General features: G+C 43.1%; 1 protein-coding gene across 1 annotated transcript in view; it reads right to left on the reverse strand.

Annotated features, from left to right (window-relative positions):
• Positions 1-3,212: 3,212 nt before the first annotated feature.
• tnrc18 (trinucleotide repeat containing 18) overlaps positions 3,213-26,226 on the reverse strand; it is a 70,869-nt gene continuing 47,855 nt past the window's right edge. The window contains exons 17-30 of the mRNA XM_033645147.2: positions 24,198-24,410; positions 20,357-20,533; positions 19,376-19,848; positions 18,753-18,887; positions 18,026-18,167; positions 17,812-17,929; positions 15,437-15,512; positions 15,213-15,321; positions 14,784-14,900; positions 12,512-12,664; positions 8,445-10,219; positions 8,117-8,353; positions 5,640-5,714; positions 3,213-4,349 (exon numbers count right to left, since the gene is read on the reverse strand). Coding sequence (XP_033501038.2) covers positions 4,143-4,349; positions 5,640-5,714; positions 8,117-8,353; positions 8,445-10,219; positions 12,512-12,664; positions 14,784-14,900; positions 15,213-15,321; positions 15,437-15,512; positions 17,812-17,929; positions 18,026-18,167; positions 18,753-18,887; positions 19,376-19,848; positions 20,357-20,533; positions 24,198-24,410 — 4,007 coding nt within the window. The 3' untranslated portion in view covers positions 3,213-4,142. The remainder of the gene's footprint in view (positions 4,350-5,639; positions 5,715-8,116; positions 8,354-8,444; positions 10,220-12,511; positions 12,665-14,783; positions 14,901-15,212; positions 15,322-15,436; positions 15,513-17,811; positions 17,930-18,025; positions 18,168-18,752; positions 18,888-19,375; positions 19,849-20,356; positions 20,534-24,197; positions 24,411-26,226) is intronic.

A 26,226-nucleotide genomic window follows, 5' to 3' on the forward strand; every position in this document is an offset into this window, starting at 1 on the left:
AAGATCATAACATTAATTTCTTTGCGTTCATCTGATTTCCAATCAAGACACTCTGGTAAGAATGACTTTATCTTGTAAAAAGGGACTTAAAACGGCTTCGAAATGCAAAATAATGGAATTTTAAACATGCGATTAAAAATGAGATTTAACAAGATGAACCATTAAAATTCAGTGATTTAAAAAATTAACTGTTTGACTGCTACAGTCAAAACTTTTCCAAAACATTCTGTTAATCAAAAACAATTTTCAGGCTGGGAAACAGTTTTCTTATTTCAGAACTTTTCCAGGAATTTCATGACCGTGGGAACCCTGAATTCTTCTTCTTTTGCAGTGTAAAACTACTTTACAGTTTTGCAGTAAATTACGTGGTATCGGATCGATGCATAGACTCGTATTTGCCGTTACCCAATGCAGCATTTTAGGCAGTATTAGAGGCATTACTGGTACTGGTATCAGAACAACTCTACTTTTCAGGCGTCAATCGATCAAGTTATCTAGAAAAACAGCACATATAGTCACTCTGTACCTTGTTAAACCACTTTCAATACTAGCAGCACATTATCAAACTTTTCCTTTAGCTCTCCTGCACTGAAAAGCCACTTCTACTGGCAGACGTCTTGTGTCATTTAACGGGAATATGTCACATTAACAACATTAACATCTCGGGCCGTCCTCCAGACGGCCATCTCAGAGTGAGTACAACTACGATATCATAAAATCAGACATAACCAAAAGATCTCAAAAGAGTAGAAAATATTAAACCTATTGAATATCAACAAGACAATCTTCAATCTCTGCGGCGAAGCAGAGCGAGGGCAACGTGGTAAGAAACATACGAGAAAATCAACATGATAATCACAGATATATATACTATGAATACAGTATACCATATACTGCATACAGATACTGATATATCTGATACACACTCTATACACAATAGTGTAACAACGTGGGTTAAGAGCTCAGGAACGGAGTTGTTTAAATCATAAAGAAGAAAGGCATTTCTGGGGAAAACACCAGTCTGATTACTTTTATGATGGTGGGAGGATGGGGCGGGACCTAAGTGAGATTTGGCGAATCATCATCATAAGGCCTGGGAGAGTAAAGGCCGCCCGAACGCTCACAACCCTGAGCACAACATTCAACAGTCTCACCCTAAAAAACGGTTAAACTAGGCACGTGGAAAAAATTCATAAGCAGCTAAAAGAGAACAGAAAAGAAGTGTGTGTCAAAGGGATGCGTGTGTGTATCTGTGTGTAAGGGCGAAGGGGCTTCAGCGGCATGCAGGAGGGGGGCGGTTAGGTAAATACTCTAGGAAGACATACAAGACTCCCAGTCACAGAGTCTCCTCTGCAGCGGAGCTCGTTCAAAGTGCACTCATGTCAAAGATGATTGCTTTGGAGGGGCGAATATGTGATCAATAGACGTCCATAAAACAGCAGAAGCAAAAGTAAAAAAAAATAAAATTCAGCACGAGACATTTAGAGGTTGAAAACGCTGCAGCCAATGAGGGAAGCCAAACTGTTAAAATTGAATTATGTTCATGATGTAATCAGCGCTGGCGGCTTCACACTGACTATCGGTGCCATGACCTTGATGCGCCTTGGACTGACTGCAATGTTTACAACCCTGAAAACACCTTAAAAAAGGAATAATCCACCCTCTGAGACTCCCACACTGTCAATACATCAGCTCCTCTCGTTCAGTGCATGCACGAAGTTACTTTGTCATCAAGTGTTGTAGTTTACTTTTCTTGGTTGCCCATTTTTGTCTTCAGTTTTCCAGTATGCTTTAAATCTTGTAGCTGTGCTGCGTCTCTATAGATACAGTCAGTGTGTCGTTGTAGTTAGGGGGGCGGAGTCTGCCTTTAAATGCTGGGAAAGCGCAGTTTTTCAACTCACATAGGAGACTATAGCTATGTTTAATTAAACCAAATCAGAGCCCTACAGCCAGTAACGCTATGATGTAAGAGACTAGCATGTTTTAGTGAATTTCATGCACGTTTTAAGACATAGAACTACAAGACCTTGGAGGCTCACAACTTTTTACCGGTGGCTTAACAATCTAAAGCTGTTTGGATAAAGTGTTTTGTCCCCATCAGTTTACCAAAAGTGTTTGTTTTTGCCACTGACAGGCTCAGATTATTATTCTAAGCATCTGACATTATGGAAAGAATCCCTACAGAGATACACCTTTTTGTTTAACTAGAAACTCCAGACTACAGACTAGATTTTACGGATTACTTTTAAGGCTCTCCATGGTCTCTGTCTCAGCTCTATCTATGACCTCTTAATGCCGTACAAGCCAGAGGTCTTTTGTCTGTTCCAGAGGCCCGGCTGAAAACTAAAGGGGACAGAGCGTTTGCTGTCCCGGACCCCTGGAACAATGTGCCCGAGGAAATCAGGTCGGACAAGTCAGTGATCTCTTTTCAATCCCTTCTTTTAAGTTAATTTAGTCTTTTATTTCCTCCGTTTTTATACACTCAGTTTTTTGATCAGTTCTTGAGTTGTTGTTTTCATGTCCTGTCTGTTTTAATTATTGACACGTGGAGCACTTTGTCACTGTTTTGACAAGCACTTTATCAATAAAGATTATCATCATAACTGTTTTAAAAGCTTTGATTCATCACGGATATTTTTCACTGAAGCTTTGATGCCCAAAAACTGGTATTAGGGACAGCTCTGCTTTGACTGACGCATGGAAATTACTGTTTATTTAAATGGAGTCTGGTAGGTTTGACTATTGTGATTTCAGGTGTGTTTCTGGTTAAACAATAAGGATGTTACTCTTTGACAAAAAGGTCTATCTCTGTAGGGATCCTTTGAATAATGTTGTGAGACACTTAGAATAACAATCTGAGCCTGTCAGTGGCAAAAACAAGCATGTTTGGTGGATGTACACTGACGGTACGAACATGCTCTCGCTCAATATTGGACCAATTTCAAAAAATGACGTTCCCAGTAGTCACTTAGACACAAAAACATGGGAAAATATGCTGAAAATACCCTTTAACTTTGTATTTTTACGTTTATTTTCCCATAAATACCGACTGTATCTATTGAGGTGTCTGTCCAGTAGAGAAACTGGTGTCTCTGCCTCCTTCAGGATCTACCTCTCCACGTTTTTGATGTTCAACCTCAGAGCAAAAACGGGCAGAATACAAGATAAATCAACAGCAGCTGGTTTTGTTTCATAGTGTTTGTTCAGGGTGGATTTTTCCTTAAAGATAAAGAACTCAAAGATGAAAAATGGGAAGTGCTTTAAATAGTACAAGATTCCTTCCTCTCTCTTTAAGCCTGAGTCTCTGAGGGAGTCAGAAGTTTTAGTAGCATGCAGACAGCTTTCCTGCCAGCGTTAGGATTGTCAAGGGGAGTTTACAGGGTTAAATTAAAGGAGTATAGAATTTAAGTGTTTTAAGTGCTCTCTGTTGGACAGCAATGGAAGGAGTTTCTACCTCTCACTTTCTGTGCGTCTCTTTCTCTGTCTGTCGCTCCTGCTGTTCTGTAGATACATTTATATGACTGTAACATGACTGTAACATCACCACGGCAACATCATAATCACAACGTCACATCACCGCCGTCTGACGGACAGACACGGGGCCTCTCTCCTGTATCATCATTCACAGTTCATTAAAGCTTCTCAACTGTTTACCTCTTTAGAAAAAAGTACTCTGACATAAATCTATTACATGAAAATAAAACACTCATATTTTCCTCTATATAACTGTGTGTGTGTGTATTACATGGAAGTGAGTATTTACACGTGTCTGTGCATGTGTGGGTGTAAATGCTTGTTTATGCAGAGGATTATTTACATGTAAAAGGAGACTGAGGTGCTCGTGCGTGTTCTGAAGAGTTTCCCATGAACACATCGAGCAGAACAGTGTTATGTGTTGATGGAGTCTGTGTGTGCAAACGTTTCAGGAGACGTGTTCCTTGTAATACTGTCTATAGCGTCTCCGTCTCTGTAGTAGAAGCTGTTCACGACAGTCTGTTTGAAGTGTATCGTGGTGTCTGAGCGGTGGAGTTCATTGAAAGATCCGTCATGAGTGAAGATCAGTGATTAGACTTGGTCGGGTTTGACTCCCAGTGAGTGTCACGATTTGGTTTCAGCAACTCGTAGTGAGTTTCTGTCTTTGTTCAGCAGATGACTGGGACTCCGTCGGTGTTGAAGATCATGCCGGTGGTGGGTTCGTAGGTGCCGGCCAGGTAGTAGAGGTCCTCACTGTCGGCGTAGCGGCGTGTGTGGGTCATCTGCTCGTACTCCTCCACGCTGACCACCAGGCACTTGTGGCTGACCGTCTGCACGTCGTTCTCGTCGCTGTGTGACGACTGGTAGAGGGCACGCTGTGACAGAGACAGAGGATTTTATTCTAAAGCTACCCAAAATACTGTGAATGAAACACCTGCTTCTTTTCTACCCAACTAGACAACAATACTCTTAGAAATAAGGGTCCCACAAGGGTTTTTCCTGAGGGGCTGAGGTCCTACCAAGAACCTTCTGAAAACTTTTTTTTTTTGAGAGAAGGTTCTTTGTAAGACTAATGCGGGATTTATACTACTGCGTCAACATAGAGTCTGCATACCCTACGCCGTAGCCTGACATGCACCTCCCCAGAAATGTAACTACGCATCACAACAACACAGACCTTCTGTCTATATTTGTCTAGCTTACAAATATTGGCTATATTTGTAAGCTGAAACCATTTCCTTACTTTAATTTCACAGATAAGAAGCTATAAATTGTGAAGACAATAAAGTCTCCACAAAAATAACATTTTAAGTCTTGTGTGTGATTTATCCTGGCTTCATATGAGCAGAGGAAATCTCCGCTTATCGCTAGGCTAGTTTATACAATATAAAATGCCATAGGCTTGTGCTAATAACGTTAGCATGTTGTATTTGTTTGGAAAACGTGTTTAGTTTAAGACAGTTGTTTTGTCGGTGAACCTTGTGTGTTGTAATGGAGCTGAATTTTGTAACGTTACCTTTGTTAAATGTTGCTGTTGATCCTGGTTTAATATGAGAAGAAGAAAAGTCTGCTAGCCGCTAGGCTAATTTATACAATGTAAAATGCCATAGGCTTGTGCTAATAACATTAGCATGTTGTATTTGTGGGGAAAATGTGTCCAGATAAAGACAAGTGTTTGTCTGTGAATGCTGCGAGTTATAGTGAAGCTGATTTGTGTACTTGTGTTTGAAACTGTCTCTATTAAGCCATGTTTAATGTGTGTTTAATGTGTGTTTTGAATCAACTAAACTTTACAGCACTTCACAGAAACCCAACCCCTGTGTTTTGGAGGTGTAACTGCAGAGTGACACAGACACACCACCCCACATGTATAAAGTGCTCACAACAGCGTAGGCGATGTGCGAGGCAACCAAGAAGTTGCATAAAAATAGGATGTTAAAGGAAGGTTTAAAGCTTTCTATTTTCTTCATCACTCCATACTGATTATATAGCTAATAGCATTGTTTATTGATGTATTCAGAAATGTTTTAAGTCAGCTTTGGGGCTCCATATTGTCCAAGCCTCCCTCGAGTCTGTTTTATGGTTATAATAAAATCAACAGGAATTCTGAGGCCTGAAAAATCAGAGCTGGAAAACACAGGTGTAATAATTAATTCTTTCCTCACCTCCATGAAGTCTTTCCTCTGGATAGAAGAGTGCAGAGCTGCTGGTAAAGACTGACCACACATCTGATCCCAGTTCTGTAGAGGACAGCGGTGTTAGCAAAAAAGCTTCAAACTAATCATACACAAAAATATATTCAGCCTGACGTGCGTTTCTTTTACTTAACAGCCATGAATGAATCATGCATACAATACTAAAAAAGTCATGATCAACCTTCTCACGATGATCTCATGTTTTTTTAATGATAGAGTAGCATGATGTATTGCAATGAGGAAATAAGAGAGAAAAATGAAGCAGGAAGTTTCCATTAGTTATGAGATTGGACTAAATAATTCCCCTGTAATGAATTACAGTTCCGGAAATTAAATACGTGTCAAAGCGCTCTCACCCGTGAATAAGACCTTCTGTTATTCAGACGTAATACTTCAAGAAACAAAATTATCTTGTACTGAATAAAAACATTTTTTAGATAGTGATTTATTGAGTTTTCTAACTCAACAATGACCACAAATGTTTAAAGGTCCTATATTATGTGAACATTCAGGTTCGTTCTTGTATTTTCGGTTTCTACTCGATCATGTTTACAAGCTGTAATGTTAAAAAGCAGTTTACTTTTCTCATTCAGTCTGCCTGAATACATTCATAATCACCCTCTGTCCGAGAAACTCTGTTTTAGTACCTGTCTCTTTAAACCCCCTTCCCAAAAGCCCAGTCTGCTCTGATTGGTCAGTGTTTCCCGGTATTCCACATCTGCACTCTCAGCATCTCAGCACCGTCATCACAGCCAGGGAATGACGGTAACGGCACTCACTATCTTTATATAGTATAGTTGTGACATCACAAATTCATGGAAGTCCTAACGGCTCATTTACAGGCAGTTACTGAATAAGGACTGTGTACACTTCTCTGTGGATTGAGCATTTTGATCACAGTATCTATATATAGCATCTATGTCTGCTCTATAATAAAAAGGACATGTATATCTGACTTTTTACAATGTTTTACAAACCTTTAAAGGAACAGTGTGTAAGATTTAGGAGGATTTAGTGGCATCTAGTGGTAAGGATTGCAGACTGAACAAGCTAAGACTTCTCCAGGTTAGAATTCCATCGGTAGCCCTTTTTAGATAGGAGTTGTGCAAATTTGCAGGAAAGCCCAATCAGTCTTTTTTCAGCATTGGCAGTATAAAAACAAAATCAGGGAGTGCAGCAAAATGCCGCCTACCTACTTTTGTTTATACAGAATGCGCCTTTTTCGGGGCAATGGGGGGCGTGAGCAAGTAACAAAACGTGTAGCTCAGCGTGTGACGTAAACAGTGACGTGGGAGGGAAGCCGCAGCTGGTCAGTCCTTTGGCGATTCTCTCATAAGTCGGCCCGTTCTTCACCGTCCCCGTCATCTGACGGTTAATGGCCTCTTCGTTTGCGAGGACAAGGAGGGCGCGCAATTCCTTGTCTCCCCAGTTGCTCATCTTTACAGTGTCTGTCAGGTTTGCGTTTCCCTCTTGCTACTAGCTGCTCGCTAATTCCTGCTATCATCATCAACAGCTCCTCCCGTGGCGGAAGGCCGCCTCGTTCTTTTTAAACTAAAAGGGTTCCGCCAACATGTCTACCCTACGAGGTGGAAAATTGGGCACCTCGGATCAACTTGCCAATCCGACTCTGTGTGTCTAAATGCTCGCAGCTTGCCGGCAAAACGGCCCAACATACTCCGAAAATCTGGCAGTGTAAAAGGGGCTTGAGTTAATTGTTCCAGAGGTTGTTACCAGGAGTCGAATTACCTGCAGAGGTCTATTCCTCGCCATAAAAAACCAATACAGTGATTTAAACAGGTAAAAACACTGAATAAAGAAGTTTCACCGTACATATCAGTGATTCTCATTTGTTTTTTGGTTCATCACATACACGACGCTAGCCCGGCACCTGCTAATGTGTGCTTGCCGCTCTGATCCAGACGTTCAGGAGGTTATCACCGTGAGCTGAATTATCTCCTCCTCTCTTAAACAAATGAACCTGGTGTTTAAACCGGTAAAAACACCGAATGAAGCAGTTTCACATTTTAAAAATGTGTTTTTCCGACACTGCTCATCGTGGAAGGGCTGCAAACTACGACGGTCGACGCATGCGTCAATGATATACTATCAAGCAATTAATAGTTTGGTCAGGAAACCAATAAGAGCACATCATTGTCATGCTCTTCAGAAACTAAATATGTTAAGTTTTCATAATTTTGTAAATTTCGCCAATATCAAACTGTTTAAATCCTCATTTTGACAAACAGCTTTTTCAGTCTGTGGAATTTACATGTGGAATTCTTTAGCTATTTAACTCAAATTGGATCCTGATTTAGAATTGGGACGGGCATCGCAAATTAGCTCAGCCCATAAATGCTGTGGTGTGTGGCATTAATGTATGCTACACTCTTGTCGCTATACAAATGAACTTTAAATAGAGTTTTTCAAAACTTCAGGCTCCCTCCTACCTTCTTGTCGGTGAGTTTCTTGCCAGGGTTTGTCTCCTCTGGATGATAGAACCAGTTGACCCTGACCACCATGTTGCTGCCCCACGACTCCCACATGCTCTGGATGCGGCCGATGAAGGGCAAGTTGGGCCGGCCGGCGGACAGAAACACAGCACAGTCACCGATGCGGATCATCTCTCGGCCGCGCACAATGGCCTTATAGAAGAGTTTCTTCGCCTTGCCCTTCATACCACGTCTCTGGGGGGGTCAGAGGAGGACAAAGTGGTCACAGAGTGAAAGGAGGAGGATATTTGGACAAATACAGTTTTACCGTGATTTTTCTCCTCACCTGAGTGGGTTTTCCAAACCACTTCCAGAGCTGCCTGGCTGGAAGGAAAGCAGAAATTTTGGGCCTGTTCTCCACGCTGGGGAGCCTCTGACGTTTCGCCAGCTCCTTGGTTGTGGGGAGGTGGACGCCCTCTCTCCGCTTTGGTCTCCCCACCTTCCCCTCTCCTCCGCTGGGCTTTGGCTTCGGAGGACGACCCCTTTGCCCGGAGCCCTTCCCAGTGGCTGGTTTAGCAGGTTTAGCCGGAGCAGGAGTGGAAGGAGTCGGAGAAGTTGACGGGGAGGGAGACTGTGAGGGAGGAGACAGCTCCTCTTCCTCCACTTTTACCTCCACCTCCTTCTTCACCTCCACCTCCTCTTCTTCTTTTGGTTCTTCTTTCGGTTTGTCCTGTACTGGTGGTGGGGTGACAGGGGCTGGTGGAGGCGTAGGTGTCCTCTCTTCATCTGAGCTGCACGAGGAGTCATCAGTTGACGATGATGACGAGGAGGAAGACGATGATGAAGAAGATGAGGAGGAGCCAGAGCAGGATGAAGAGGAGGACGAGCAACTTGAAGTGCATTTCTTCTTTTTCTTCATCTTCCCTTTCTCCCCTTCTTCCTCCGACTCTGAGCTGCTGCTGCTCTGAGACTCCTCTTTCATCTTCCTCTCATCTCTTTTCTCCACCTCCTTTCTCTCCTCCTTTTTACCTTTCTCCTCTCTTGTGTCCATCTCTTGTCCTCGAGCAGCACTTCCACGATTTTCCGTCTTCTCCTTAGTCAGCAGTGGTGCTTTGTAGGTGGAGTCTTTCTCTGGGAGGCTAGACTCTCTGTCTGGAGCCCTCGGTTTAGCCTTCAGCAGTTTCTGATTGGTTGTGGCTGTGGTGATGGGGGTGTGTTCTCCTCTGACGCCCCGACCCTCTAGCAACATCAGGGCCTTTGTCTTCTTGGTCTTGGGGGAGGTGACACCTTCATGGTCGAGCTTCACGAGGGGCTCTGCAGACAGAGGTTTGCGCCTCACCAGCGAGCCCATGTCACTTTGCCCCGTGCTGGGCTTGGGTCTGGAGATGGGGCTGGGTCTTGAGGGTAGCTGGTCGGACGGCATCTTCAGTTTGGGTCTAGGGGCAGATGATGACGAAAGTGAAGATGATGATGATGATGACGGTCTCGGAGTGAGTGAGGAGCTGGGTTTGCCTGTTGACAGCCTGGACATGCTGCTGGGTATGAGTCCAGAGCTGTGGCTGGGTCTCGAGCTGCCGTGATGGTCCGAGGAGGGTTTTGTTTTTGGTGAGGAGGCAGCGGTGGGTCTGGGTGTGGATGAAGCACTTGGCTTGGGTGCAGTAGATGATGTCGCCATACTGGGTCTGGACATTGGTCTGTTTGTAGTGGGACTGACACTGCTGCTGTTCTCTCTTTCTCGGCGCTGGTTGTTGTATGAGCTGAGGTTGGGCTCGCTGTACAGATCCACAGTCAGGACTTTCCCGTATGTGGAGGGGTAGAGGGAGGGAGGCAGAGCGCGGGCTGGTTTAGGAGCTGAAGGCTGGGCTGAGCTGGCCTTCCTGGGCACCGGGCTGGGAAGGGTGGGGCTACTTGCGGGAGATGTGGTGGAGCTCTTGCGGGCTGGTTTTGCCTGGGTTCCCATCGTTGGTCGGGATGCAGGACGGGGCTTCTCCTGAGCTGCCTTCTGGATTGAAGAGGTCCTGTCCTGGGAAGGCTTGACCGGAGCCTGGGGTCTCTCTGTGGGCTGAGTGGAGCAAGATGGAGGATCGGCTTTCTCTCGGCTGTCTGGGTTCATGGAGGTGTCTAAAAAAAAGACGGGAAAAACAACAAAAAGGTTTAACCTCTCCTACTCCACCCCTCACTACCATAGACCTAGTATTGTCATTTTTAGGGGGGGCAGGGGATCTTTAGGTTGAGAGAGCAGGTCAACAGTAGATACCACATAGAAGTGGTATACATCACCTGTAAGCTGGGAACCTGAAGATTAATTTGAGATGCAGCTCAGCACTGTATGTCAGGTGTTCTGGCGATAAATCTGTATTAAACATTTCAAACTTTTAAAGTATTTAGCGTATAGGGGCTTAGAGCATTATGATGGAAGTACATGATAGTTATTCTCATCCTCAACAATAAGTTGTTGCAGCAATTTTGGGTTGTTATCATTTGTTACACAGACTTGATGCCAAATCTAAGCATTTTTGATGACCCTAGAATTCATAATATGGTCACAAATCCCTAAAAAATCCCACAATAATACACCATAGAAAAATCCTGCTGTGATTTGGAATCCAAAACTTTTATTTGACATTTGGAGATTTCTATAAGAACTGCATTTCTTGGTGTTTGGATGGTGAACACTTCTGTTCTGAAAACTGCTGAGAAACGCCCTTATTGGTAGCATACCTATGAAAGCCACACACCCTCTGAATGCCCAAGGTCTCTACTTTGTGGTTGTAAAGTTTCACATGGCTGTGATTATCATAGAGGTCACAACACGTCATTTTATACAGTGATGCCTTTTTTTTAATCCACAACAGTCACAGCTTTCTACCCAATTTATGCATTTCCAATACTGCTTTGGGACCCCAGTATGCAGAAATATTCAAATACAACAGGTGAAAATAACACATTTGTACTGCACGAGGAAAAGAAAAATGCATGGGACTCGCATAAAGTGGGCGTTTTTATAAAGGGGAGACTTGTGGGTAACCACAGAACCCATTTTCTTTCAGATATCATGAGGTGAGAGGTCAAGGGACCTGTGTGAAAATGTCCATGCCAGTTTTTCACTCGCCAAAATTTAGCCTAACTTTGAGCATCATTTAACCCCCTCACATAGGAAAGCTAATACCAATGGATTCCTTAGTTCTTGTATATTGGCTCCAGCTTCAAAACTCAGCCTGCTATAACCTCTGACAGACGGTAATGTTGGCTGCGGACGTGTCCCTGCAGAGTGGAAAAGGTTACTGGAGGAAACTGGATTTTTTTTTTGGTCAGCTGTAAATGGGTTTACATTGGACACGCTGGAAGTTTTCATTATGTGGCTTCATGATTTTTGTGGTGTGCAGCCTCATGTGCTGAGAGCAGTAGAGAAACGAGCAAGGAAACAATTCTGAAATGAAAACACTGCATGTTAGAACTGCTTACCCAGTCGAAACAAGGCCGGCGTCAGCAAATCAGACATGCAACATGCCATTTATTACAGCTAGGGTAACAGACTCCGAGCTTTACGGAACAACAGCGAGGCTGCAAATTCATTAAACTGATATCAGAGATGACAGCCGTGGTCAAATATGAGATGTTTGATGAAAGATCTCTCTGAGCCTTGAGCTATTTTTGCTGGTTCTGTGGTTTTAAAAAGACTAATCAAAAGACAAAGATGACAAAAGCAGTTTTTATTTTACCTCTTTAATGGCCTCTATGATAAATATGTTAAAATAAGGGCAGCGACAAACTGAATGTAACTCATTTCTATTATTATTCCCAATAATCAACATAAATAAAACTGTCTTAAATGGATAAGTACGGCACTCAGGAGTGAAACACATTGCTCTTCTGTGATGAGCACTGAGGCAAATAATGTGAAATCCATCCTTTCTTTTTTTTTTACGATGACACATTTGGCTCCAGTGCGTGAGATGTCCTTTACTAGTCCCATGGAATTACTCCAAGAAGAAAAAAGACAGCGTATCTCAAATAAAGGCAAACTTGATGGCAGTACTTAATGTTCAGTACTCTAGTTTTATCTCTAGCACCCCCTCCATTACTTTTACCTCCTTTAGGAAATATTACTTTTTCTTTCTTTGATGATTCGAACAGATTTGACACGTTTGGTCAATCATTTCTGTGACACTCATTGTTTCTACCAGCAATTTCACTGAGACATTAGAGTCAAGCAGAATGAGACTCGGAGGATATCATCTATTAGTAGGATAAGCAGCGGGTCGGTAGGTTGGTAATAACAATTAGAAAAAGGAATAATGATGATACTAAAAGTCGAGCTTAAAGCCCCAGTGATCCAACTAAAGACAAAGACTTTTATTACCCAATAAATCCATCCATCAACTCCTGAAGGAGGCAGTTTGATTAGCTCACCTGGTTTGGGTTTGGGTTTTCGGCCTGGCTTTCCTTTGATCTTAGGAGCGGTCTCCTCTGGCTTTGTTCCCGCTTCTTTGCCCTCTTTGCTGCATTTGCGGACTCGCCTCCTGGAGCAGCTGGCCACGAGCAGAGCAGGGGACGGCTCAGCGCCTGGACAGAGGCAGCAGACTTTATGGTTTATCTGAAATATTTGACCTTTATGCTGCGTATGCTTTCACCACAACTGCAGGAAATTAAATCTATTCAGGTTTCTTAAAAAAAAAAAAGACATCAATAAACATCTGAATAGAGGCATGCTGTCTGTTACCTGCAAACCTCTAAATCGAGCCAACACGATCGGCTATTTTGACCAACATTATGTCTTTGTGAGTGTGTGCACTCTCAGAGTTCACTCCCTCAGAAAACATCATGTTAGAAGCACCTTGCTTGTAAAGAAATAAATATTTACACCAGCTTCTGATGTGCAGAAAACAACAAAAGTACCCACAGAGAAAAACTCTAACAAGGTGTTTTGAGCTCCGTGGTCAATAAATATTTTGTTTTTTGTCAGCCAAGTGCTTCATGTTGTTTCTCTCCTTCAGGAAACAATATTTTCCTCCCTGTGTTTGATGTGGACGACCATGGAGGAAAAAACAGGCTTTAGTCTTGGAATCAATCCACTTAGAAACAACTATCACAGTACATACATACATACATACATATATATATATATATATATATATATATATATATATATATATATATATATGTACACACAGAGCAGTTTAAAGAGCAGCGATGCACCAGCAGTGACATAAGGTAGTTACGACAGGCCCCAGTGTACACTAAATACTAGTTATGAAGACACACACACCATTAGGCGCATATATATATATATATATTTTACCAACAATGTGTTGGACTGAGTTACTTACTTACTACCTTCTCCTCCTGTTCTTTTCTCTGTTGTCTTTTCTTACTGCTGCTTTTATGTCTGAAAGCCATGACTGCTCCCTCAGCTTGCAGATGTGCTCAGCTTGTCAGTCTCGAAAGATATGTGTTTAAACTAGCTGCTGTGTATAGTATTGTATCGTCGCTGTTGCATGATCAAATAGAAACTTGACATGGACGACATACCCAGTATATTTGTATATGATGAAAATACCAAAGAAAATAAATAATCATTCTAGGTTTTATAGAAAAAGCACCTAATTTTGTTATTGCTACAGACTATTTTACCAAAACAAAACAAAAAAAAAGCAAAAAAAAATTAAACCATGACGGAGAAGTTTTGCCTTTTTCGAGGGCATAGCAAATGGCACCATTTTAAATTTAGCGTGTTACTCTTTGAACATAGGCGTATATCCGAGGTAGCAAACTGAATCACTCACCAGGGCCTGTTCTCTGCTCTCTCTATAGCCCAGTTCAGACCAAAGATTTGCGACGAGTCAAAACCAAAAGACTGCACACGCAAAAATATGTCAAAGCTCAAACCAAGCAGCAAGGGTAAGGGTGCTTTCAGACCTAGAGTTGTCTTGCTTTGGTCTGAATCAACGACTAATTTTGTCACAAAGTTGTATAATTGCGTAGAGTTGGTTCGTGTTCTCACGGCAGCATTTACAAGCGGACCAGATCAAATGCCTCGTGTGAGAAAGCTGCTCTTGATTGGTCAGAATTTCCATGAGGGAAAAATCCAGGAAGTAAAGCAAACGTTGAAGAAGAGTACACTTGCAAGATAAATGTGACACTTTCTAATGTCACAATGGAGGGACAACTACGCAGGTTGATTTTAGCGCTGCTCATCGTGGACTATATTGCTGTCATTGTTCATTTTAGTCAAACCATACAGTTTGAAAACGAGGCGCGGCTCCAACTAGGAAACAATGTTTTGATGCATTGGATGTGCTGAATGTGCATATTAAGGCAGTACAGGAGGAGGTGCACATTAATAATCCTCCAGGACTGTAACATGCTCATGTTTAACCCAAACAATGTGTCATGTGACTGCAGTTGGTTCACATCCAGGTCGGAACACATTCTCACCACAAACGAACCGCACCAGAGTTCGTTTGTAACCAGACTGAGACCACCTCTTCAAGAAGGTCTCGGTCTGGTTGTTTTGGTGCGCACCTGAGTGTGATTGCTGTGTTCACACCTGCCCAAATGAACCACACTTAGGGGGCAAATGAACTTGAGTTTGACTAAACTGAACCAAATAGGGCAGGTGTGAACGCACCCTAAGATTAATCTAACTCTGTGACTGGGACTGTGTATGTGTGTGTGTGCTCACAGTGGATCTTGTAGTCCGGCGGCAGCAGTCTGATGTGAGAGAGGGGGATGCGGCCTGTGTCACCATCGTCAAACTCCACCGTGATGAGGTCATCATTCTCATCGATATCTGAACTTCCTGTTTAAGAGGAAGAAAAATAAGCAGAGAGTATTTAGACATTAAAAACCTGTGATAACGTTTGTGTTGTGATTTGTAGAACTGTTTGACATCCAGTCACTCAGGCAATATCAGTCGTCATTGTTTGTGTTCATTGCAGCAGAGCTCATTGAATGGAAAGTGTTCAATAAGAACAGAACTCCAGTTATGTTCCCATTACCATTCAGCTCTTCTAAGTAATAAACTCAGCAGTTTAAAGATCTTTAACGTTTGTTTGTGCTGTCAGCTACAATTAAATTGGCTGCGTGAGTGGCAGGTGTGTGTTTGCTGTACCGTTGACAACAGTGCCGGGATAAAGGCAGCGGTACTGCTGGCTCCAGTAGGCGGCGATGCGGGTGCCTTCTGGGAGGTAGCGCACTGATGGAGGTTTCACATCGATGATCTGAACACACAGAATGAAGACTTAATATGTCAACATACACAACATCAAGGCTTTCACATGTATGACCAGAAACAGAGAGATGTGGAGCTTTGAGTCGTCCACCGGGTTTACTCACAGCCTCCTGCAGCAGTTGTTCCAAGCAGTAGATGTGAGGTCGGTTCCCTCTCTCCCCCTCCACCACCACGCTGTATCTGCAGGGGTAAAAATGTGGGAATAAGTTTGGGGTCAAAAGTTTGCTATTGGTCAGTGAGCTTTAAATGACACCGCCTGACAGTTTCAGGAGTGTTAACAGTCTCTTTGCCAGAGACAACATGGCACCTTTATCTTGATCCTGACTGCTTTGATGTGCAGCAGGCTGGGGAATGTGAGGTCTTTTGCTAACTACCACTACAGTACTTTAGTTCTGGCTAAAATGAGCGGAGCACAGCTAATACCCACGTCCCCCTGGAATATTAATCCCGTCTGAACAGGGCTTTAGTCTGTTTGTTTTCTTTTAATTGAGCCACTCTGGATTTGAGCATCAGCTCAATGACCAAAAGTAGATCTAAATCTGATGTTTTCTTGTTTGTGTGTGTGCAATTTTGTTTAAAGGAACAGTTTCACATTTTTGTGAATTATTTCTATTTGCTTTAATGCAAAGACTGATGAGAATATTTGGGGTTGGGCAATATATCAATATTATGTTGATATCATGATATGAGACTAGATATTATTTTAGATTTTAGATATCCCGAACACAACAATATCATCACAATATCAATATCAAGGTTATTGCAGCTTCCAAATAAGTAAATAAAAAGCCGTGCATTCATATGGTATCAAAATAACTGGAAAACCGAGTTTCCCACTGTGAAAACGCCACCTCATGTTGGAACAACTCAGAAAATTGAAAACTTTTTTGCATAATTCACCTCATAGTACAAAAAGACAAAAGTAAATGTTTGGTTGATGTTCAGAAACTTTTAGTAATTCACATATTGTGTATTAATTTTTAATATATGTAATGTAATATGGTATTAGGTTGTACCCGTTTCTGTCAATGTAGAGTGACACATAAGCTAGTTAAATACAGTTGTTTATGAGCACTAACCCTGATAACAAGTCAAGTAAAGCAATATTTTAGAGATTTTAGGGAATGTACTAGTGCAGCAACAGTACAAGTAACTATGTAATACAAAGCTTCTACTAGTTTCACCATATTTGGATAGTATCTAGCCTGGTTCCAGACTATAGACCCTGTCCACTCAATTGAGTAGGCTTGCATCTCTGGTCTGGCATACTGCAATGAATTTGCAATTTATCTCGTCCAAACGATGGACGGACCAATGAACGCCGGGGGTGGGGGCGGGTCTAGCGATTAGCCAATCAGCGCCACGCTGATGTCAAGCTGTACGCCAGTGGGTAACTGGTGAGGATAGCAACAATGGCGACCGCTACAGATCCTACAGACCACATTAACGATGCTATTGAGGTATTTCGCCACTACTCACGTTAATGGAGGACCAAATTAAGGAAGCTGCTAAACTGGATTTAACGGCGATGCAGCTGGGTGTGCACGACGACGGAGACATTTTAAATGGGCAATGCTCACTTGTTTTCAGCACCCCCGAGGCATGGATACTAATGACGTCAGATTCTGGGTGAGTTGCTGATCTCTACTGATTGGTTAGGGAAAAATCAAATTCCCTCCCCCTTGTAAATCGCCTTCAATGGAAGCCATGTCAGACTGAAGGTTCTGGGATGTTTAATGTTCAGAGCAATAAAATACAACAATCTTCTTTTTCACATCCGTGGCGTTTCCAAGTTACGACTTAAAACTCATGAACAGTGGAAGAACAACCTCCTAACTTGGGAAATGGGACCATCCAAGGAGCACCTGAATGCAGCATTAATACATACGTCTGTGTGGTAAATATGAAGCTACAGCCAACAGCTTAGCTTAGCTTAGTTTAGCATAAAGATGGGGAAATAAGGGAACAGTTAGTCTGACTCTGTGCAAAGGTCACAGCATCTGCCTACCAGCATGAATTAAAACATTTTATCTCCTTTGTTTTATCAGTACAAAAGCCTAAGTGCAAAAACATCAATTGACTGACAGCAGGCTTTAGCTTTCTATGCTAAAACTATTTCTGTAAGACTACAGAGTGTCTCTGCATGTATGAAACATGGAGGTAAAATGCTTCTCTCTGTGTTGTGCATATGAAAGATCAACAAAGCTTTGTAACACAACACTGTGCTTTGCACCTGCAGACGCTGCCCAACAATATTTTCTCCTGCAGTTTAAATGTTTGGGTTTCTCCATGTATCTTCATCAGCAAGCAGCTGAATCAGGAACTTTTAAAATCAAGGACAGCAAACTTCGGCGAGGACAAAAATTGGAACACACTGATGGATTTGTGGCTTTTAATAGTGCAGACAGATATTTTTCCTCGAATAAAGGCTGCAAACAAATCACTGTGCTCCCATCTTTTTTACCCTCTGTGTACTCACATGTCAGGGGAGTGTACAGTGTTCACGTGTCCTGCGTACAGCAGCTGGTCGTCCATCGGGATCAAGACTCTGAGTCCGTCCACCAGAGAATCCTTATCCAACACACACTGCACTGGAGCTGAACACAAGAACAATAAATGCAATAAATAAGCACGTCGTTATTAACTGTGTAAGTAACGCCTGGCAGCAGTGGATGGTGTCTGTGTGTACTGACCAGGTGTGGAGGACCTCTCCGATACGCTGTTGCTACGTGGCGGGACGAGTTCATCTTCGCTGAAGCTGCTGTCCTGATTGGGCTCAAAGTCTTCGTCTGCCGCCATGCTCTCCATCAGCCGGCTCACTGCTCCTCTGGAGGGCTGCAAAAACACACACACATACAGGCTTTAATGTTCGAGCACTAATTATCCAATAAGTCAATCAGTGAGATCTGTGATCGTGGAATAAACCTGCTCTGTAATGTAATTCTGCTCTTTAAGATTAACTTGTGGCAGACCACCAAACTACCAGGCTGACACGCCACAAATTAACTTTTCAAAGTGAAACAGTAACATATTACAACACTTATGCTGTTGAATACACAATCTTTTTCTGCTGCTCCACCACCACCACAAAGAGCTCTGCACACTTTAGTGTTTCCAAAACAAACTGGAGTTTGTGGCTGGTGGCAGATGGAGAGCAATGCAACACTTTGGCAGAAATCACACGTTACAAGAGGTTTACTCTCACTAGCAGAACAAAACCGTGTTAATTACAACACACGCTATCAGTTGAGACTTATTGTTACGGCATGTGCATGTGTTCCTGCAGCACGGCTGGCTAGGAAGTTAAGTGGGTGTGTGCACGCTTAGGTGTAGCAACTTAAACGCTCTGGTTTTGTCCTTGCCAGGGTAATTAAGTTCACATCCATAATGACTTTGCAGCTGATCCATCATCACACTGACCTCTCTGGCCTTGGTCTTGGCTTTTGGTTGGCTCTTGCGTGCCGGGCTGAGGCTCAGAGGTGCAGGGCTGTCTGTGATTGGACTGCACAGAGTGGACGGGCTCACGGGCAGAGGAGAGTCCTTCAGCTTCTTTTTCTGGTCAGAACGTACAGAGTTAAAAACATGCATATGAACGACGGCACTGAGGATGAATTGGACGGATTTACATCTTTACACACACACAGACAGACACACACACACACAGTTACACACAGACACACACACACCGAGGGCGGGATGCTGCCAGGCTGCCTGCAGTTGTCCTTTCTTGTCAGTAACACGACAGAGACAGCAGGGGAGTGCTGCAGTGACTGAAGTACTGGGAAACCCTGCTGGCACTCTGACACACACACTCTCACACACACTCTCACACACACTCTCACACACACTCTCGCACACAGAGGTGTCAAGGGAGACAAAAGCATGCGAGGGAATGAGAGTTTGAGGGAGGAGGAGAGGACTGAAACAGTAACAGAGAAGAAAAGGAAGAGGAGCAAAGAGAGGCGGGAAAAAGGACTCGGGCCTCTTTGTTTTTTGGGCTCGTCTCAGTTGGCAAGTAACAACTTGATGAATTATTGACGTACTTTCACCACATCTTTCCCCTCTCTGCTGGGCGGAGAGGGTTTGGGTCTGGAGACTGGCTTCGGGGTGAGAGACGGCGCTGAGCTGGAGGAGGAGGAGGAGGAGCTCTGACTGGCAGAGGTGGAGGCTGGCACGGGCATCTGATTGGCCGTGGTGGTGGCATCATGAAGGAAAATCCTCTCGCTGCGTCGCCTGGTCCAGCCCTCATCCTCGCTGAAGCCTCCGAACCCAGAGCTGGAGGGCAGGTCGAAGCTAAATCGTCGCGGCGACCGGGGTGAGGGGCGTGGCTTGGGCAGAGGCTTGCGTTTGACTGGCATAGTGTCATCCCGCTTAGTGGGGCTGGTCTGGTCGATGCGGCGGGTTGCTGGGGGCAACAGGGGGAGCTCTGGGGCGGAGCGCTTGCCATGCAGCAAAGAGGGGAACTTCCTCAGTCGCAAGTCTGAGCCAGAGTCTGACCACTCGCACTCTGACGACCCTGAAGGAGGAGAGGAGAGGGTCACACATTGTGAGAACACACAAATACACACTGTACAGGAAAAACATGCAGCAGTAATAAACCCAGGTGTTAGATTCTCTGGGATCAATAACCCTGTGAATAGGACTATTGATAAATTTGAAACTAATACATAATTCAGGGCTGAATCATTACATGCACCCTGATGTGACAATTAGAAATGAATGAATATTTAACCATGAATCAATAACATAATCCTGAGCAAATGCTGAGGCGGTGAAGCTGCTCAACCACAAAAAAATCACAATTATAGGCTATCGAGGGAATCTGTGAAATCAGTAAACACAGGAGAGTTTGTGCGGAGAACAGGCATCTCTGCATTTTGGTTGAATATAATACGAAATAAAACAGAATACTGTATTTCTTATTATGCGTGTTCTTGTTACTTTGCATAAAAAGCTAATCTGTATTCTGTTTTTTGCACAGACAGACATGAAACTCTGATCTACTCTTATGTATTTGTCTTTACCCAGAGTGCTCTGCCTGCTGCGGTGTTTGCCGTCATGGAGAAGGCTCAGCGGGGTGGAGCTGACAGGGAGCGCGCTCGCCGCAAACCTGGCCAGCAGACCCAGCCCGCTCTCCTCACAGCCGCCATCATCGTCCGAATCTGTGTCGTCCTCGTTGTCGTCCTCGTCCTCGGAAGTTTCTGTGTTCAGAGAAGAGATTTTTCAGCTTAGAGGTGCATGTGGCTGCAGCATGGGTCTGGGACAAAGGTCAAATCACTTCCTACTTCCTCTTCCTACTGACTGCGGACACAAAAGCTGCACCGCTGAGAAATAACAAAAGAAAAATGATCAAGATACAGCTTTACTAAGACAAGACTAAATACAAAAGCTGAGTTAAGCCCTGCGTAGAAGGGTGCAGCAGCCTGGACTTTACACACACACACACTCAAACCCACAGCTTAACATGTAGGCTGATCAGATACAACAGTAGAGGGAGAGGATAATGCAGCCTGCCTTCACACTGTAATGCTGTGTAAGCAAGATACAGCTGGAAAAATTACGATTTAACCAACGTATGCATGTGAGCCACGCTGACACACGCACACACACACTACTGCTGAGACCATGTGAGCATTAACTCTGACTCAGATATCATATATTATTTTAAAAAACCTCTCAGAGAATGTGACAGAGAGAAGTGAAAAACCTTCTTCTTCTTCTTCTACGTCTGACCGGCCAGTGCAGCACACAAGAAGACAGAGGCAACACACACACACACACACACACACACACACAAACATATATTCATTGTAGCCGTGTGTTGCAGGTAGTTAGCAGTTAGGTCCATGGCGACAGATGAGCAGGAGGAGTGTCTCCTCAGGGGTTAGAGCGTTAACATTGAGAGTGGATTCACAGTACATTAACTATTTTTAAAATCTTTTTAATCTCACTGAAATTAAAGCGTAGAAAATTTAGCAATAATTTGTGCTAACAGAGATTTGTATTAAAAAGTAACACCAGGCTGAAAGTCTGTGTTTTGCTGCCCTCTCTGGTTGAAGGTTTCACCTGTAATCGTACCGAGCAGTGATGTCACGGTGTGCCAAAGTACACCTGTACATCACTGCAGCGAGGTGAGCAGTTAAACCAACAGAGGTCAGCAAGAACAAGATTTTTATGGGGTGTTAAGTTACCCTTTAACCAAAATAGTAATACTCTATTTGGTTTATCAGTCTTATTTAAATTTGTTGTGGCTCAGGACAAGAGTAAAATTAATATTCAAAAAACTAAATTTCAAGGTGTCAGGATTTGCTGTGCTGTGAATCCACTGTGCGTTAACTGAAGCAGGCAGACGATACAACAGACAGGCACTGAGAGGACAGCCCTGTGAGGCCCCTTGGTATAATGTTGGTATGAAGTCTGAGTAACCATGGTTACATCCTCCTTCCCGGCAAAGCACCAAAAGTCTCCCAATTAACTTTTACAAGCCATCAGGAGACATAAAGTGGAATTGGGAGGTAACCATGGCTCTCTTAAAGAGCTTTAATTTGTGAGAACAATAAAAAGAAACAAATAAATAAACAGATAAATAAATTAGAGATGCACCGATTGTGAAATTGTGGGTCGTTACCGGTGTTTAAAAAAACAATTTGGCTGATAGCTGATACTAAATTTTGTGTTGTTGTTTGTTTTGTTTTTGTTGATATTATCCCCCTTTTTTTACCATGGAAATAAAGGAATCTTTAGTCATTTAGGCCGTCACTACACTGTCAATTTAGGAAACAAATTTATGAAACAACCTTTACTATAACCGTCTTTCACATGGAAAAACATCTTTTTAAAAATAAAATCTTCAAACTAAATATATCTTAGTTTCCTCTCCAATATCTCTCTCATGTTTATGTGAAAACATCGACAAATTTTGTCTTCAAATAGCTGTAATAATTCAAGTTTCTTGCCAAAAGCTACGTTTTAGAGGGCAACATTTGAACACACCATGATAACGTTACAATTTGCCTTCGCCTAATACTTATCTTTCCTGATAAGAGCTTGAACACATCATAATCTAACTCAATGCAACCACTGTTAGAGAGTTTGCACATCTGAGAATAGCGACAGAGTGACCCACACTACTCTCCCTTTGGCTGGCAAGTACGCATTGCCTTCGTTGGTTGGGTTGATTGGGTTTAGGTTAGAGGAGTGAGATTTGGTTGGAGTCAGGGTCAGTCAATCTGAGGCAGTTTTGCAGACAAGGGCAGGTCATGCCTTCGCTGTGCTAGGAAACACAAATTTGCCCTCTGTTAGCAGTTAGTTCAAGCCACCAGCTGCTAACAGCTAACGTTAACTAGATGTTTTCTGGCTGATTACGACACGGATTTGTTATTTACAACAAACCATCATCAGGAAAAAGATATAGCGTGTCGCCTGTCGCCTCAATAGTGAGTTTACAACGTGCTTTCTTGGTCCCAAACACATTCTCTTCAGTCCCTAAGAAGCCTTATTTTTTTTAGTCTGCGCAAGATTGATGCGTCACAACAGAAAAATATCGGCTACTGCCATTGTGAAAGTCATCTTATCTGCTGATACGCCGCTGGTGTTCAACAAGCAGAATACTGGCCGATACCAACGCCAATAAATCGGTGCATCCCTTTAAAAAAAAGTTAATGTTCTGTGTGTGTAGTTCAATTTCAGCATAGTCCATGTTAGCGGTCAATAAAGAATAGAGGGAGGGGCACTTCCTACTTACAGAGCAGGTGACAGGGGTGTGGCCTCAGGCAGGGCGGGGCAGCGCGGCGGCGAGAGCGCAGCCTAGCCGTAGCGTAGCCTGGCCTTAGCACAGTCAAGCTTAAGCAAAGCTTTAGCCACTAGCCGCAGCGAGGTAGCGTGGGCTCAAGGCTGCGCTAGTCCTTGCCAAGCTTCTGTAATGTCACGGCAGCAGCAGCACAAGCACATGGAACAGGCTGAGAGACACTCAAAGCATCATGGGTAGGACAGGGAGGGGGGAGGGGGAGGGGCAGAGGTGAGGTGGGAAAGGTGAGAGGACAGAGCAAGGTGTCTGAGAGAGCAACGTAAAGGGAAAAGGGTTATTTGAAGGTTTAGTAGACACAGAGGAGGGGCTCTATTGTCCAAATATCCCCAGTATCTTTAGTGATTGGTGCCATCAAGGAGTTTAGAATGAGTAGAGATGCAAAAATGTCCCCCATATCATCAAAACTAGATCACATCATTGATAAACATTTAACTAAAAATTCAAAAATTAGAAAAAGATCCAACTATCATCACATTTTTCTATTTCATGACCAGGAAATAAACAGATTCATCTCGGTGCTCTCTATGTTTTAAGTTCCAAACCTTAATCTGAGCAGTGTTTTCCAACCTTTGCCAAGAGGACTAAAGGGATATTTGACGAACAGAGCAGTCTAAAGGATGTGTGAGGTGCAGCTGGACAGACTGACGGAGACAGACAGACAGATGAAGCAGACACAAGGACCACAGCGCTTCGCTTTCTGTGCCAATCAAATCAACACCTTTAATAAAGCTTATAGGTACCAAACTGCAATACAACTTTATGAAAAAATCTCACAGTTCACACAATTTTTCAATGTACAAATGCTACAAAAAACGGTTTGCAATCCAGGCAATATAAAACACCATAGAAATAGGTTTGTAACTCTTTTTAAAAACAAGGCAACTTTTATAGAGAAGCCAGCAGCAAGAGAGGTAGAGATCGTCGCGCTTAAGCACAGTCAGGAAAAACAGCTGCCCTAGCGAAACGCAAACAAAGACACAAGCTGTGACGAGGCTCAGAGACACATTTCTGTCTGACTCTACAGCGAGGGGCGGGGAGCTGTAAGATTTGTCAGTAACCTTGGTCAAAGGAGTCGTCGGAGGAGCTGAGGCCGGCCTCCTCCAGCAGCAGGGATAAGTGCTTGTGTTTCTTCTTCTGAGACTTCTGGCTGGACAGCGGAGATGTCGGCGACGATGCGGACCGCCTCTTCCTGGCCAGGTTGCCGTGGGAACGCGTCCCTGAGAGAGGGGGCCAGCCCCCTCGAGCAGAATTGTGCTCCTCTGAATCTGAGTCTGGTGCAGAGAAAGGACGGTTAATGATTCATGAAATAAGGAGTCAGACACCAAGAAGATTTCTGCTTTGACCTCAGCAACATCAGGATCCTTCAAACTAAACCTCAATCTATATTGTTTTAAAATATTGACTCAGCTATGGTCTACATAACTACGTGACCTAAGGAGTAGCTGTATAATGCCACGAGTCAATGCTGCATGCTGGTCTCAAGAGGATGAAGCGCATGCAGGGGTCGTTTAGTCTGCTGCTCAATAGGAGTGTAACGATTCATCAATCTGGATCAATAGAAAACATCAATCCAGATCATCATCTTTAAGGTTCGCCTTCATTATGAAACTCAGATAATGGCAGGCAGCCAAGAGAAAGACGATATTCACTCCTATCTCATGAATAAATCAGCTGTGTGGAAACATTTTGGATTTTAGAAAAGGTGTCAGGGACGTCACTCCACTGACTTGTTCCTATCGCTGCAGCTACATCAGGCGTTTTCAGACCCAAACAGTTACGGGAACTTCTTAAGAGGAACTGCCCACTGAGGAGCTCCCACAAAAACTTCAAATTTTCAGGTGTTTTTTTCTGTATGCAATCACACTGCCAATAGGGAATGCTGACATGATGCACTGCAAGCTGGCCAGTGGTTGGTACAGCAACGTCACTTTAGCTTTGATGAGTCAAAATCGCATTATTTCCACAGTCGCACGTTTGCTCAACAGAGCCTGAACTTCACTGTCAGCCCATTAGTCCGTGTTTTCTCCCTTTTTCTTTTTGCTATTAGCTATTTTTTTGTGTTGTCTGTTGTTTACACAGCTAACAGGTTTATAAAAATAATATTCATATAATAATTTTTCTAGGATGCCTTATACAGCTTGTGAAGAAACTGCAAATGAAAACTAGCCTTTCAGCTAATTTGGGTGCATTTGCAATTAAAATGTTGATTAATGCACATTGTCCCTTTTCTTAAATAGGTAAACAAAATAAAAAGTTGTGTTCGCCCAATCACCATACTATTGTGTCACTCAGGGTTCCTCAAAACAGCACTCTAAGAACTTCCCAATCATTTCTGGACACAACATGCAGTGCGGTCCGAAAACGCCTATAGCTGCACTCGTTCAACAATTTGAGGCTGAAAAATGTGCAAGTGAGATGAAATTCAACGGTGCTGTTTTGTCGGGAGATGCAGTGAACTAAACCAATGGTGAATAAGAAAACATATACATAATAGATGTAATTTGTCAAGGTACGAGTAAAGGAAATGTCCGCTGGTTGCATGGCTAATTTATGCAATGTGAAAGACTATGCTCCCATGAACAATTATTTAATTTAATTACCACAGAGGTGATGCTTTGAGCTCAACACTGATGGCCAACGTTGAGCTTGAAACGTCACCTCTGTGGTAATTAAATTAAATATATGTAAAGGCAGCATAGTCTAGTGTGTGAACTCAGTCTTTCTGTCTTTTGCATGATCTCTTGTCCAGCACCAAATGTTCATCATCTGGATGCGCGAGCTTTTCTGTATCTCACAGTGCAGTCTGTGAATTTTGAGTTACTCTTGAGCTGAATTTTGTTGAATGTTCTTTTTGTTAAGCTGTATTTTGTTCGTTATTGGAGTCACGTTAAAGTAAACTTTACTGCACTTAACAGGTTGTCATTACATACAACAATCTATGTGTTATTTTGTTCCAAAAGCAGCTTCTTCTGCAATCGACTGTGTTATAAGGGCAGATTATATAATCTCATATTGTTCACAGGCCCCTGAATTAGATCAAAATTGTATCGTGGAAGACTTTGTGATGTCATCAAATATTGTTTTGTT

The sequence above is a fragment of the Epinephelus lanceolatus genome, chromosome 18, assembly GCF_041903045.1.
Source record: "Epinephelus lanceolatus isolate andai-2023 chromosome 18, ASM4190304v1, whole genome shotgun sequence".
NCBI lineage: Eukaryota > Metazoa > Chordata > Actinopteri > Perciformes > Serranidae > Epinephelus > Epinephelus lanceolatus.